At 40.7% G+C, this 13,310-nt stretch overlaps 1 protein-coding gene across 2 annotated transcripts in view; it reads right to left on the reverse strand.

Moving 5' to 3' along the window:
- LOC139309496 (protein SSUH2 homolog) overlaps positions 1-13,310 on the reverse strand; it is a 50,696-nt gene that overhangs the window by 6,185 nt on the left and 31,201 nt on the right. For both annotated transcript variants that reach the window (XM_070933582.1, XM_070933583.1), the window contains 4 exons: positions 12,312-12,374; positions 9,700-9,782; positions 1,969-2,061; positions 141-246 (listed from right to left, as the gene is read on the reverse strand). In XM_070933582.1, the coding sequence (XP_070789683.1) occupies positions 141-246; positions 1,969-2,061; positions 9,700-9,782; positions 12,312-12,374 (345 nt within the window). The remainder of the gene's footprint in view (positions 1-140; positions 247-1,968; positions 2,062-9,699; positions 9,783-12,311; positions 12,375-13,310) is intronic.

Below are 13,310 nucleotides of genomic sequence, written 5' to 3' on the forward strand. Positions count from 1 at the left end.
TAATTTGCCCTGAGTGTTTGTGTAACATGCACCTATATACATTCAGGCATGCATAAGTACATAAATACATGCATTCAAATTGCTTTTTTCAATCCTGCCATGGGGTAAGCCCTGTTCTTCTACCATACATATTTCATTACCAAGTATTGCTCATCCACAAACAGCTTCTTCCCTTTAACTGCTTTGAAGAGTTCAGTAGGAAACCCAGTTCTTTCATCCACCACGTATTCAAAAATGTTATTTTTCCTGTGAAGGCAAACAACACCATTTACAAAGAGAACCTCTGGTGCATGCCCTATTTTCACAGCAAATCAGATTCAGAAAAACTCTGTGTCGGGAAGAATAAGGTCAATTGCTTATAAAAGCCTCTAATATAGATCAACAATGAGGCAGACACATGATTATGTTGGATTATGTCAAAAAGAGATAAAATGAAGTGAAACCTCAGCATTGCTTCTAAAATGGCTAATGGTGGCTCTGAAATACAGGCCAGCGCCGTAAATCTAGTACTGCCAAAGTTAAGTGACAAAAGATTGTAGCCCAATTTTCAAGATTTAGCCATTATAACTATTTTTGACATGAACTGGAGGTATTCCATTTGTACAAGTTCCAGAGAATTCCAAATGTCCACACTGAAATTCTTCCTTAGAGGAATGACATCTTAAATTATGGGAGTATTCAACAACAACCGAAATAATTTCATACATGAAAAAAAAGCCTGATGTTTAACCTAAGTATTGTTCATGGAATACAATTTTACAGCTTGCTGTCACATTCAAGACTTGGGGCCTCTTAGAGTAAAGTAACCCTCTAACTATGATTACTTTGAAATCTAAGGTTAATCTCACAATTGGCTGGCTTAAAATTTTAATGGGTTTTTTTAAGGGCAATGGGTTTTAATGTTTTGGGAAGCCAATTCGATTTTAATTCTGCTTTTAAATTATTTTAAATTTTGTATTGTATGTATTTTAATCTTGGCTGTGCACCGCCCTGAGTCCTTCGGGAGAAGGGCGGTATACAAATTTAAATAATAAATAAATTAATTAATTAATTAACCTATTGTTTGATTTTAGTAACTGTTCAATGTAATATAACAGTTTTGAAAGTGGTAAAACCTACAACTGTTATGAAACAATCTATTTTTTTAATCCTAGTTGTCATATAAGAATAAAAGTGAGATGTTTCTTCCAATGGAATGGTTTTTTCATTTATTTTAATTTTACTTCATTTTGCTACAGAAACTTTTCTAAATTGTGCCTATAATTTGGAATTCCTATGTATTTCTCTTTTTCCTTCTCTTCATAAAATATAAATAAATAACCCAGAAACCAACACAATAAATAACCCAGCAACGAACCCACTGCATAAATATGGATTGTAAACTGTCTCTGAAAGTGGATGTCTCTGAAAGTGGATTAAAAAATTGCCTTTTAAACATTAAGGGAGCTTGTTGTAAATTGATAGAGGCAGAAATAAAATTAGATAGGGGAAATATTTGAACGTATATTTTAATAGAATAAACAAAAATAATAGTAAGATTAGAGGTTTATAGATGTTAGGCATTTTTTTTCCTGCTGTTTAAATAATATTATGAGGATCACCTAAGTTTGATAAATGTGATAAAAATGACTAATATTGTTATTGTAATTTGGATTAATATGAACAATGCCCAGAATCAACACTGTCCACATACAATATGGATGTATATTTTAATTAATTAATTAATTCTTTCAGGACAGGTCTATCAAAGACTACCAGACTTGATGCCTCCATGTTACTTCAGAGCTGGGAACAGTGTGGATCCAAACACCCGTTACATGAGGAAAAGGGACAGGGAGAACAGCAGGAGACTGTTACATCTCTGTCTCCTGGGTGTTTCCTACTTGGAAACACCCAGAGAAATCTGTTGAGAAATAAAGGCTGGAATGAGAAAGGCTGTTCTTCAATCTATAGGCTGGCAGAACTTGCCATTCAACTTGCAGCTCAATGTACATCAGCAACTTTCCTGTTCCTCCACAGTCTGTACAAGCAGTTGTCCCCAGGCCAGAACAGACATTGCACCTGTAAAGAAAATGAGACAAGAAGACATTTTCAGAGAGTGGAAATAACAGCATGATCCATGCAGCAGTTAGGATGGAGAAATATAACAAGAATGAACCCTTGAAGTTCTTAACAGCTTGGCTTAAAACCCACTAGCACTTTCTTAAAGAAACTTCAGTGTCAGGTTCCTGACAGAGTGTAAGGATGCCAAGCACAAATGATGATTTGAAACAGGGGTGAAATCCAGCAGGTTCTGAAGAACCGGTAGCGGAAATTTTGAGTAGTTCGGAGAACCGGCAAATACCACCTCTGGCTGGCCCGAGTGGTGTGGGAATGGAAATTTTGCAATATCCTTCTCTCAGGAGTGGGGAGGGAATGTGGATTTTGCAGTATCCTTCCCCTGGAGTGGGATGGGAATGGAGATTTTGCAGTATCCTTCCCCTGCCATGCCCACCAAGCCACGCCCACCAAGACACACCACGCCGACCAAGACACGCCCACAGAACCGGTAGTAAAAGAAAATTTGATTTCACCACTGATTTGAAACCTGTTTATCCGAACTGGCACGTACTGACCACCATGATAAAGCAAGTGAACCATTTTGGTTCATCCCACTGAACCAAAAAGAGGCAGAAAGAACCCTGTACAGAATTCTTGTGAGGAACACAAATTGTTTTGCATTTAAATTTTTTTTTTAAAAAAAAAGCACCACAAATAGTAGGAAAAGGATACACCTGTTCAATTTCAGGATGTTTTCCTCAGGATATTCTTCTCTCAGATGGCCTACAACAGTGATGGCTAACCTTTTTGCCATTGCATGCCAGGAGAGGGGGGGAGGTTTGCCCACACCCATAATTCTATGCACCTTGTCCTGCGCATGCACATGCAACCCCTCCCCCCCCCGCTTCTGGCATGCGATGGCCCGGGTAGGCCCCTTTTTCTTCCTTACTTGGCTCCAGATCCTCTCTATGCATCTGGGAAGGGCGAAAACAGCCTTTCCCACTCCCTCGGAGGCCCTCCAGAGGCCTTAAACGGCCCATTTCCCAACTCCTGATGGGACAGGAAGTGACGGTTTTTGCTGTTCCCAGCCTCCAGAGTCCCTCTAGGAGTCTCTGGAGGCTGGGGACATTAAAAAAGTCACTTCCTGTCCCACCACGAATTGGGAAATGGGCCCTCTCATGCCTCCGGAGGGCCTCTGAGGGAGTGGGAAAGGCTGTTTTTGCCCTCCACAGATGCAGAGAGAGGATCTGCAGCCAGGTAAGAAAGAAAAACGGGCCTTCCCCACCCACCCCCCCAGGCCCTCCGGAGGTAGGAAACAGCCTGTTTTTCTACTTCTGGTGGGCCCAGAAGGCCCGAAAATCAGCTGGCTGGCGCGTGCATGCACGCCAGAGCTGAGCTGGCATGCCCACTGATATGGCTACGTGTGCCACCTGTGGCACGCATGCCATAGGTTCGCCATCACGGGCCCTACAATATTCTACATGGAACTAGGTCAAAACGAGTCAATAAACGACGCCATCCCAAAAGCTGAATAAATTTTCTTAGCAGCTTTGTCAAAAGCCAGGATGCTTTGAGCTTGGGCTGTTCAACCTGCGAAAAGCCTAATGGTGTAAGATGGCTGGTGAATCTTTTCTGTCTCAAGACTTTCACCGAAATTTCTGATGTCATTTTCCTAATAAGGAAGATGATCCCTGGACAGACTGGGTTGCTGAGATGTACATGTGGAATGTGCAGGCATGGGTGGATGGGACAAAAGGACATTATTGATTGCATCAATCAATGCATTTATTTCTTACCTTTCCTCTGGGGCCTTCGGTAGTCTTGCTAAGAAAGACAACCAGAGTCAATTTTGCTAAAAGGCTGTTTCTTTTTATGTACTTTCCTCTGGGAATTCAAGGGTCGTTCACATATGTATCACCTCATTTTACCCTCACAACAAGCCGAGAGAGTACAGGTGGTCCTCAACTTACAACAATTGAGCCCAAAATTTCTGTTATTAAGCAAGACGGTTGTTGATTTTGCCCCATTTTATGACTTTTCTTGCCACAGTTTTTAAGTGAACCACTGCAGTTGCTAAATTAGTAAGATGGTTGTTATGGGAATTGGGCTTCCCTATTGAGTTTGCTTGTCAGAAGGTCTCAAAAGGTGATCGCATGAACCCGGAACATTGCAACGTCATAAATATAAGTCAGTTGCCAAGCATCTGAATTTTGATTATGTGACCCTGGAGGTGCTGCTATGGTGGTAAGTGTGAAAAATGGTCGTAAGTCATTTTTTTCAATGCCGTTGTAACTTAGAACAGTCACTAAATGAACTGTTGTAAGTCAAGGATTACCTGTAGTCCAAAGTTATACCACATTACTGACTTTACATCTATTTCCTGGTCAATACCCTGAACCCTTGGAAGAGAAACCTTCCAGTCTTTGAACTTGAAGTTTCCTGATTATTTTCTTCTCTTCGAAATACTTTTTCTGAGTTTGCGATGTTAAGCACCTACCAACATTAATATGGGATGGTGATTTGTATTATACATTTCCTGTACTATTTAGTGTTTCATATTATTTATTGTATTTAATATTTCATATAACTTTGTAATGTATCCTGAGAACTCTGGTAATCTGGGTGGATCAAAAGTGCAATAATAATAATAAAAGTAATATATTTCTTCATCTACTCTAGCAACAAACTTATTACAATGAATTCCAGCAGCTACATGGAATAAAATGGGTTGATATGAAATTTTATTTATGGATCAAGAAGCCTAGAAGTTCTTTGGGTTTCCCAAATGAATGATAAACAAATGAAAAAGTTACCTGTAATAAGATAAGACAAAAGTAAGACAGTCTATGGACTGTCTCCAAAATATAGGAAAAATAATTTTGCAAAATAAAATTTTGCAAAAAAAAATAAATTTGCAAAAGATTTTTAAACGTGTAAGGTATAATTTCACAAGTATCTAAGTTCCTTCTTACTTCTTTTTTCCAATGGCTTAGATATTAGAAATAATAGCAATTTCTTCCTTTATGGGAAGAAATTATCAGAAGTGGTGTAGGGTTTCCTGCCTAGGCAGGGGGTTGGACTAGAAGACCTCCAAGGTCCCTTCCAACTCTGTTATTCTATTCTATTCTATTCTATTCTATTCTATTCTATTCTATTCTATTCTATTCTATTCTATTCTATTCTATTCTATTCTATTCTATTCTATTCTATTCCATTCCATTCCATTCCATTCCATTCCATTCCATAGAAGTTCAAGAATAACTAAATAAATACAGCTCCCTTTTTGTTCAGCTTTTCTGCTGGGTAATGGCGCCATCTGCTGGATCTGGTAGATGTTAGAATAAAAGTTTTAGTTAAGCAACTAAATATTGACTCTATTCCAGACAGGTATTTCTGACTGCCATCACTGTTACCAACTGGGAAGCTCAGGAATTAGCAGATTTTGGGGGCGGGTGATACTGTATACCATCACAGGTATCAAACAATAATAACGGGAAAAATTAAATCAAATTGAAAACAATTTAACTTTGGCCGATATCTCATGAGTTTCATAAGAGAACTAAGAAATTATTTCATGTAATTTTACTAATTTAAAAAAAAAAACTGGAGGTCAGTGGACACTAAGAGCACCACAAACACTACAACACACATTGGTTTGTGTTAATAATCCAATGCGCTACATAAAAAGCCTTTTTCTTCTCACACACATTGTGGCATACCACCAAAATTTAAGAGGTCTCTGAATTAAAGGCTGGTGTTTCATATATTTCTTTTAGCTAGCTTTCTTTTATGTATTGGGATTCAGAGGTTTACCATCTTTAGTTCTGGATGAGGCTGCGTTACCCCAGACAGATCGGTTGCACAATCTGGGTTTTCTTCTAGACTCAACGACTCCTGTTCGAAGTGCAGGTGGCAGTCATGGCTAGGAGAACCTTTGTGCAACTTCATGTTGTGCGCTAGTTGCACCATTTCCTGGATCGTGAAGCCCTGGACTTAGACACTCAAACCCTGATCATCTCTTATCTGGACTACTACAATGTGCTCTAGATATGGGGCAACCCTTCAAGAGTATTCAGAAGCTACAATTGGTTCAGCATACCGTGGTGCAGACAGTTCTGGAGGTGCACATGTAATACCATTCTTACTCAAGCTGTGCTGCTTGCAGATCTGCTTCTAGATCCCATTCAAAATGTTGGTTATCTCCTTTAAAGCCCGTTATGGGATGGGGCCAGGTTATCTTGCACACTGGGACTGGCCCACCCAACATATTCCAACTGAAGAGGCCTACTGTGAACCCTGTCAGCCAAGGAATTTCAGTTGGGGGATCTAGAGGAAGAGTCTGTTCTGCCATGGTCCCTGCCCTTTGGAACATCTAGCTATTGGAGGTGTAGGCCAATCCCATGCATTTGGTTTCCAAAGGGGCCTTAAGACTTGGCTCTGCCAGTTGGCATGGGGACCCATTTGGGAAGTTTTAGGCTGGAAGTGACAGAGAAAGCACCATCCCCGCTCCAGGCAAGTTCTTGTAATTTTAATTGTTCCTATATTTATAGGATGTGGTGGCTCAGTGTCTAAGATGCTGAGCTTGTTGATCGAAAGGTCAGCAGTTCAGCGGTTCAAATCCCTAGTGCCGCGTAATGGGGTGAGCTCCCGTTACTTGTCCCAGCTTCTGCCAGCCTAGCAGTTCGAAAGCACATAAAAAATGCAAGTAGAAAAATAGGGACCACCTTTGGTGGGAAGGTAACAGCGTTCCGTGCGCCTTTGGCATTTAGTCATGCCAGCGGAGACGTCTTCGGACAGCACTGGCTCTTTGGCTTTGAAACGGAGATGAGCACCGCCCCCTAAAGTCAGGAACAACTAGCACATATGTGCAAGGGGAACCTTTACCTTTACCTATATTTATAATTTTTTTTATATTTCTATTTTTATTGCATTGTAAGCTTCCCAGAGTCATTATGGCTAACAAGATGGGTGTCATATAAATTTTAACAAATAAATCTCCCTGTATGTTGCACAAATATATTTTCCACCAGTTGTGTTCCGCATCAGAATGGTATATAGCAAATACTATAAGTATGCTGAGGACATAAGATTCCATAATGTCATTTATTTGTTGTCTTTATATATTCTGGTCCAGATGCTGTACTTCTCTCTCCCTAAGCCATCGAGAGGGAGGAGAGATCAAAAACACTTTAAGGATTCCCAACAAACCCATAAGCCTTCATACTGGGCAAATCTACAGTACGCACAAGGACTCCTGGCTGTAGAAAACTGCATTATATTCATGAAGACCAGTCTACATTGACAACTCCAGTGCAATCTTAAAGAACAAGTGGGGCTGCTCATCACAGCTCACAAGGTGACTTCCATACTTGTTTATAAAGCCCAAACAGAACTAGAAAAGACGCACAATCCAAGCAAGGATCTCTTCTTGATTCACCTGAGATGTATTCAATTTCCATGCCAATGTAGCTTCTGAAAGTCACTAAATATTTCTTTGAAATGCAGAGCAGAACAAAACAGACTTATTTTTCTCTTTCTGGTTTCTCAGACAGCTGCATGTCCAAATGAGGGCTGCTTTTCAAGCTACATTTCAATTAACTCAGGATTCTGGCTCTTTCAACAAAAGTAACATTAGCATTTCTATTGCACCTTCATATGCTGTTTCCTTAAAGCATGTTCTCATTTCTCTAAGGACATTCAAAATTATGCTTCCTCTCATTTCGCACCTAAAGTCTATTAGGCAGTCTTAGTAAGTTAAAATTAAGAGTGAGATCTGACACCAGGAAGCTCCTTGTCTATTGCTTCAAGTCCACATAATGATGTGACAAATAACTTGTTTTGCATGCATACTTACTCAGGAGTCCATGCAAAGACTCATAGGGACTTATTGTTTTGGATGAGACCTCTCCATTACAGTTGCATAGAGCAACCGCCTTCTAGATCAGGGGTGTCAAACTCAATTTCATTGAGGGTCACATCAGGGTTGTGTTTGATTTTGGGGGGTCAGGGTGGGCCTGGCCAGCTCGACGTCACTCATGTTGGGGGCACCTGTGGTGGCTTGAGCACTCTGCCAGTGAAAACAGGCTCCTGAGCTCTGTTTTTGGCTGTGACGGCCTCCTGCAACTCTCTGCCAGTGAAAACAGAGCTTGGGGGAGGCCGCACGCAGCCCTCCCAAGCTGTTTTCACTGGGAGAGGCACTGTGGGCTGGTCCTTTTCTGTTTCCAGGGCGGCCCCGGGGGCCAGATCCAGTCCCCAGGCCTTGAGTTTGATACCCGTTCTAGATAATATATTCCCAAGTGCTTTGCTGAAGCAAAGCAACCAGGTGAAGTGGCCCATTTCTAGGCTTTCAACTGGAGCCACCAAGATCAAGTGTCTTATTTTTCAATGAGGCATCACTCCAAAGCAGACTGCTTCAATGATCGGGGATGAGGCAGCTGAAATGAAGTGGTATGTTGCCTCAGATAGCAAAAGTAGTCAGTATGTTGCAGTAGGAAATCCACCTTGATTTACATTCACAAAAGAGACCTAAAACAAGATGGATCAAAACCACCAAGTATTGTGGGTCCAGTTCGCAAAAGAAAGCGCAAGACTGTATTGGTTGGAAATGTGGAAGTGGCCTTCATCCAGAATTGGATAAACAATGACTAGAATTCAGCACATTGTCCCCAACAATCTGGATCCTCATTTTATGGACCTCAAAGGATGAAAGGATGAGTCAATCTTGAGCCAGTCAGGATCGAACTCCTAGCTGTGGGCAGAGTCAGCCTGCAATATTGCATTCTAACCACTGCACCACCACAGCTCCATGTAAATGTTATTCCAATATTTGAACACATACATATGTAATATGTAATGTAATGATCAAGGGATGCGGTGGCTCAGTGGCTAAGACGCTGAGCTTGTCGATTGAAAGGTTGGCAGTTCAGCGGTTCGAATCCCTAGTGCCGCGTAACAGGGTGAGCTCTCGTTACTTGGTCCAGCTTCTGCCAACCTAGCAGTTTGAAAACATGTAAAAAATGAAAGTAGAAAAATAGGGACCACCTTTGGTGGGAAGGTAACAGTGTTCCGTGCGCCTTTGGCGTTTAGTCATGCCAGCCACATGACCACGGAGACGTCTTCAGACAGCGCTGGCTCTGAAACGGGGATGAGGGCTTTGAAACGGAGATGAGCACCAAGGGCTTTGAAACGGAGATGAGCACCGCCCCTAGAGTCGGGAATGACTAGCACATATGTGCAAGGGGAACCTTTACCTTTATATATGTAATGGGCTGAAGAAGTAACTTGAGGAAGACAAGGAAAAGCCACAACCAAGATCAGATAAAAGAAATCTGAGTCTAGGGCAGAAACATCACTCAAGGAAGCCTCTTAGACAGGACCCTTGCAGTTCTCACAGAAATTAAGGTCGGGAAGGGGGAGGTATATTCAGACTTAGATGATTTTGTTGCTGTAACCTTATAATAAAAGTAAAATTAGCATCATAACCCTGGTTTCCTAGTCTCAGTCTAGCTTAAAGGTTTGGCATCACGTAGGACAATCCATTATCATATTATTGATAGTATATCACCCAGTTGCGATTTACAGAACAGAAGTGAGCAACAATCATTTTCTCACATTCAAGCCCAGAGTGCAAATGAAAAAGAAGTACAGTAACTCACGTACATGGTTGTACCTGATCCAGAACAAGAAGAACACCTCTGATTAGTGAACTGGGATCCTGTTCCATTACAGACCCAACATTGCTTCTGTTGACATATAACATCAAATAGAAGAGCATCAAATTAACAGGATTTCCACCAACAAAATTTTTCATTAGTCAAAAGCTGACCTCTACGTTCCTCTTTAAAAAAACAACAACAACAACATTGCACTCTATATCGCGTGGCTTTAAGATTGGGTAGGATTGTGAAAGTGACTAGAAAGATGCCTCATTATGAAATTCCTTTCCTTTAAAAATCCTTGTTTCCATGGAAACTGTCATCACTTTTTAAAGTTCCACTCTCAATGGTTGATAGAATAATAAATAAGATAGCCTGAGCTGCCGGTAATGAGGAGAGAGATGCCCAACCATCATAGTCATCATTCTTTCTGTAAATAAATTCACACTGAAAGCTGTGTGTGAGCATAGTGTGCAGCCACGTGGCTATTGACAACAGTGGCAACCACTGTTTAATAACAATATTGTGTCTTCAGGAGGCACACAACATGCATCATCATGGCTTACAATGGAACCAGAAGCGCCGCTGCGTAAGATTGCATGGCAGCTCCTTGGCATGACATTAAAAAACCAGTGATTGGTCATTTCTTCTAACAAAAATATGACTATCGCCAACTACAGGAAAAGCTATCAATTCCTAGGGTAGCTTTTAATTTCACGGTTGTCCCAAATGTGCTTTTTCAAGAGGCAACTGGACTTTCTGGTTTTTCTTTCAAGATGTTTCGCTTCTCGTCCAAGAAACTTCTTCAGCTCTGAGTGGATGGTGGGAAATGGAAGGATTTATACTCCTTCCAGACAGCTGGTCATTTGCATTCTTATAAAAAGAAGTGTCAAAGAGGCCATCTATGTCAAAATTGAACAGTCCTCTCTCAACTGAAGGGGAGGGATACAACATCATCTTTCTCTAGTCTACAACATAGTCCTTTCAACAGTTCCAAGGCAGCTCCATATCCGTTTGCACCACTCAGGTGACCCTGATGACACAGATAAACATCCAGGTGGCCTTAACAGCTCACTAAAAGAATGCAAATGACCAGCTGTCTGCAAGGAGTATAAATCCTTCCATTCCACACCATCCAGTCAGAGCTGAAGAAGCTTCTTGGATGAGAAGTGAAAGTCTTCAAAGAAAAACCAGAAAGTACAGTTGCCTCTTGAAAGAGCACTTTTGGGATTTTCCCAAAAGAATCTATTAACATAATTACCACTAGATGGCAAAAAGTTAAGAGTCTTAACTGCAAAAGAATGGTCATCTGGATTTGTGCAGCTGAGATAAAACTGCTAAGTCTTCTTGCAGATGGAGTTCAAGAAAGGGGTTTGGTGAGTGTGTGAGAAACACATCCAACTGTGGACGTGTTTTTCTTTTATTTTCTTTTATTCACCTCGTTTCTCAAAATGGCTGGCTGACCAATTAACCTATTACTGAGCACCAAATAGTCAACAGAGGAGTCTGAGAAACACTTTCCTGATCCGTGTGTCAAATTACAGCAAATCATTAGTTCCCATCATCTCAAAGGGAAGGGGAGGCAAAATGTGGTTCCACATTGAAACCATTTCTGTGCCAGGTTTTACTCTATGGTAGAATGTTTTTTTCTAAAAAGAGGGGCATGAGAGGTCACTTGGAATTCCCAGCCCTATGTGCTATAGAAATATAAGACCCCCCCCCGGCTTTTCAATTACAATTTCAGTCAATTTCAGAGGCTCACACTCTCCAGGTCACACGCTTCCATAACGTGGTGGCTATGGAAGCTGGGTTTGCGATCTCCCTCACAATCAAAACAGCACTGTATCAAGGGGATAGAATTCCTGGGCCAGTTGTAATAAAGCAGAGGTGTACTCTAACCAGCTCACCTTGAACTTCCTCCACGCACCATGGACTCCCCCAATGGGAGAGCTTTTTCCATTTCCTGTGAAAAAACACTCCTCTCTCTATACTGGAATGCCTTGAACAGGCTTCAGTCTGCTTCCCCAGGAGATTATCAGTGAGATGGAGGCTTTGTAGGGAGGACATATCTTCAAATAATGGTAGGTAGGGCTGGATGAATGTCCCATCAGAGACCCAATAAGACTTTTTTCTGCTAGCAGGCTTTTCAACCTGCTAGCAGAAAGAAAGTTCAACCATCATATTTTCAATAGCACTACTGCTAGCTTTTTAACATTTATATAGCAATACCACTAGCAATAGAACTTAGATTTATATACCACTTCATAGTGCTTTTTACAGCCCTCTCTAAGTGGTTTACAGACTCAGCATATTGCCCCCAACAATCTGGGTCCTCATTTTATCAACCTTGGAAGGATGGAAGGCTCAGTCAACCTTGAACCGGTGAGATTTGAACTGCTGAACTGCAGCTAGCAGTCAGCTGAAGAAGCCTACAGTATTGCACTCTAACCACTATGCTACCTCAGCTCTTAATTTGTATCAATATGAATATCAACCCTATTTGCAAACTGATGCGAGGATGTCAACTTTTTAATCTTTAAAAAAAAAAAAACTTTTCCTCAGGGGACAAACTCTTCCACAGAAAGCAAGACATGTCTCTGACTTAGAAGTACATACCCTTGTGAGGCAATGGCACTGGGTGCAGGGTCGCCTGCCGGAACAGCCACATATCGGACATCCCTTCAAATAAAAAAAAAAGTGTTAAAGGCAGTCTTTAACTATGACTGGCTCAGCTTTGACAAGAAATGTAAAATTATTAATCAGCGCCAGAAAGTTATTTTCTTTTTCAATGCTCTGTCCATGCTCCATAGTTTCCTCTTGAAAATCCTTTCCACAACAAAATAAAATAAAAATAAAAATCAGAGCTGGTAATAATTGCTTTATAATTAAAGAAAGCACCCTGAAATTATGATTCTTATTATTCTACAGCAATAGTCCCCTATTTTGGGGCAAAGGTCTGCACCAGCAAATAAAATAAATGTTGTACTAAATTTAGTTTTTCATGTTCTAAATGTATACACGATCGTTTACTTGAATGGATCTCATAACTATCATCCTCAGTTTCCAAAGGTTTTTTTTAGGATTTTTCTACTGTGCCTTTTGTTTTTCTTCGAATAGCAAAAAAATCCAAATATTAAGAATTCTATAAATAAAATATTACCCGGTTATATATGCAAGAAAATAGGCTTGCTTTCCCAGAAAATATTTTCTTCAAAAACCAATCCCAGTTGGTTTAATTGCTTAAGTCACCAGTGGTCCATCTTTCTGCCACATATCCTATCCGGATGAGGATCAATCTAACAATCTAACTATTTATCACAATCTAACAGTGAGGAGAAAACAAGGCAGTTTGAATGTTGTGGTTACCTAAGCTTGTGTTTAAGCCTCAAACACGTCCACCTCTGTTTACTACATTTCTCCCCTCGGGGTTTGTTTAATATGAAGCATGTCTGAATGCAGAACTTTAACCACCTGCATCTTTTCTAAGATAGAAAGAAAATGGGCTGGCCATTTAGCTATTAAATGGCTATTAAAGCACCCTCAGCACTCCCAAAACAAATCCCCAGCTCCTGAAAGGAAAGGTGGACAGACTTGCTTAGAGATGCTCCAGTTACT

This window comes from Pituophis catenifer, unplaced genomic scaffold (genome assembly GCF_029215685.1).
Source record: "Pituophis catenifer annectens isolate HBS135680 unplaced genomic scaffold, rPitCat1.0.hap2 SCAF_2, whole genome shotgun sequence".
Taxonomy (NCBI): Eukaryota; Metazoa; Chordata; class Lepidosauria; order Squamata; family Colubridae; genus Pituophis; species Pituophis catenifer.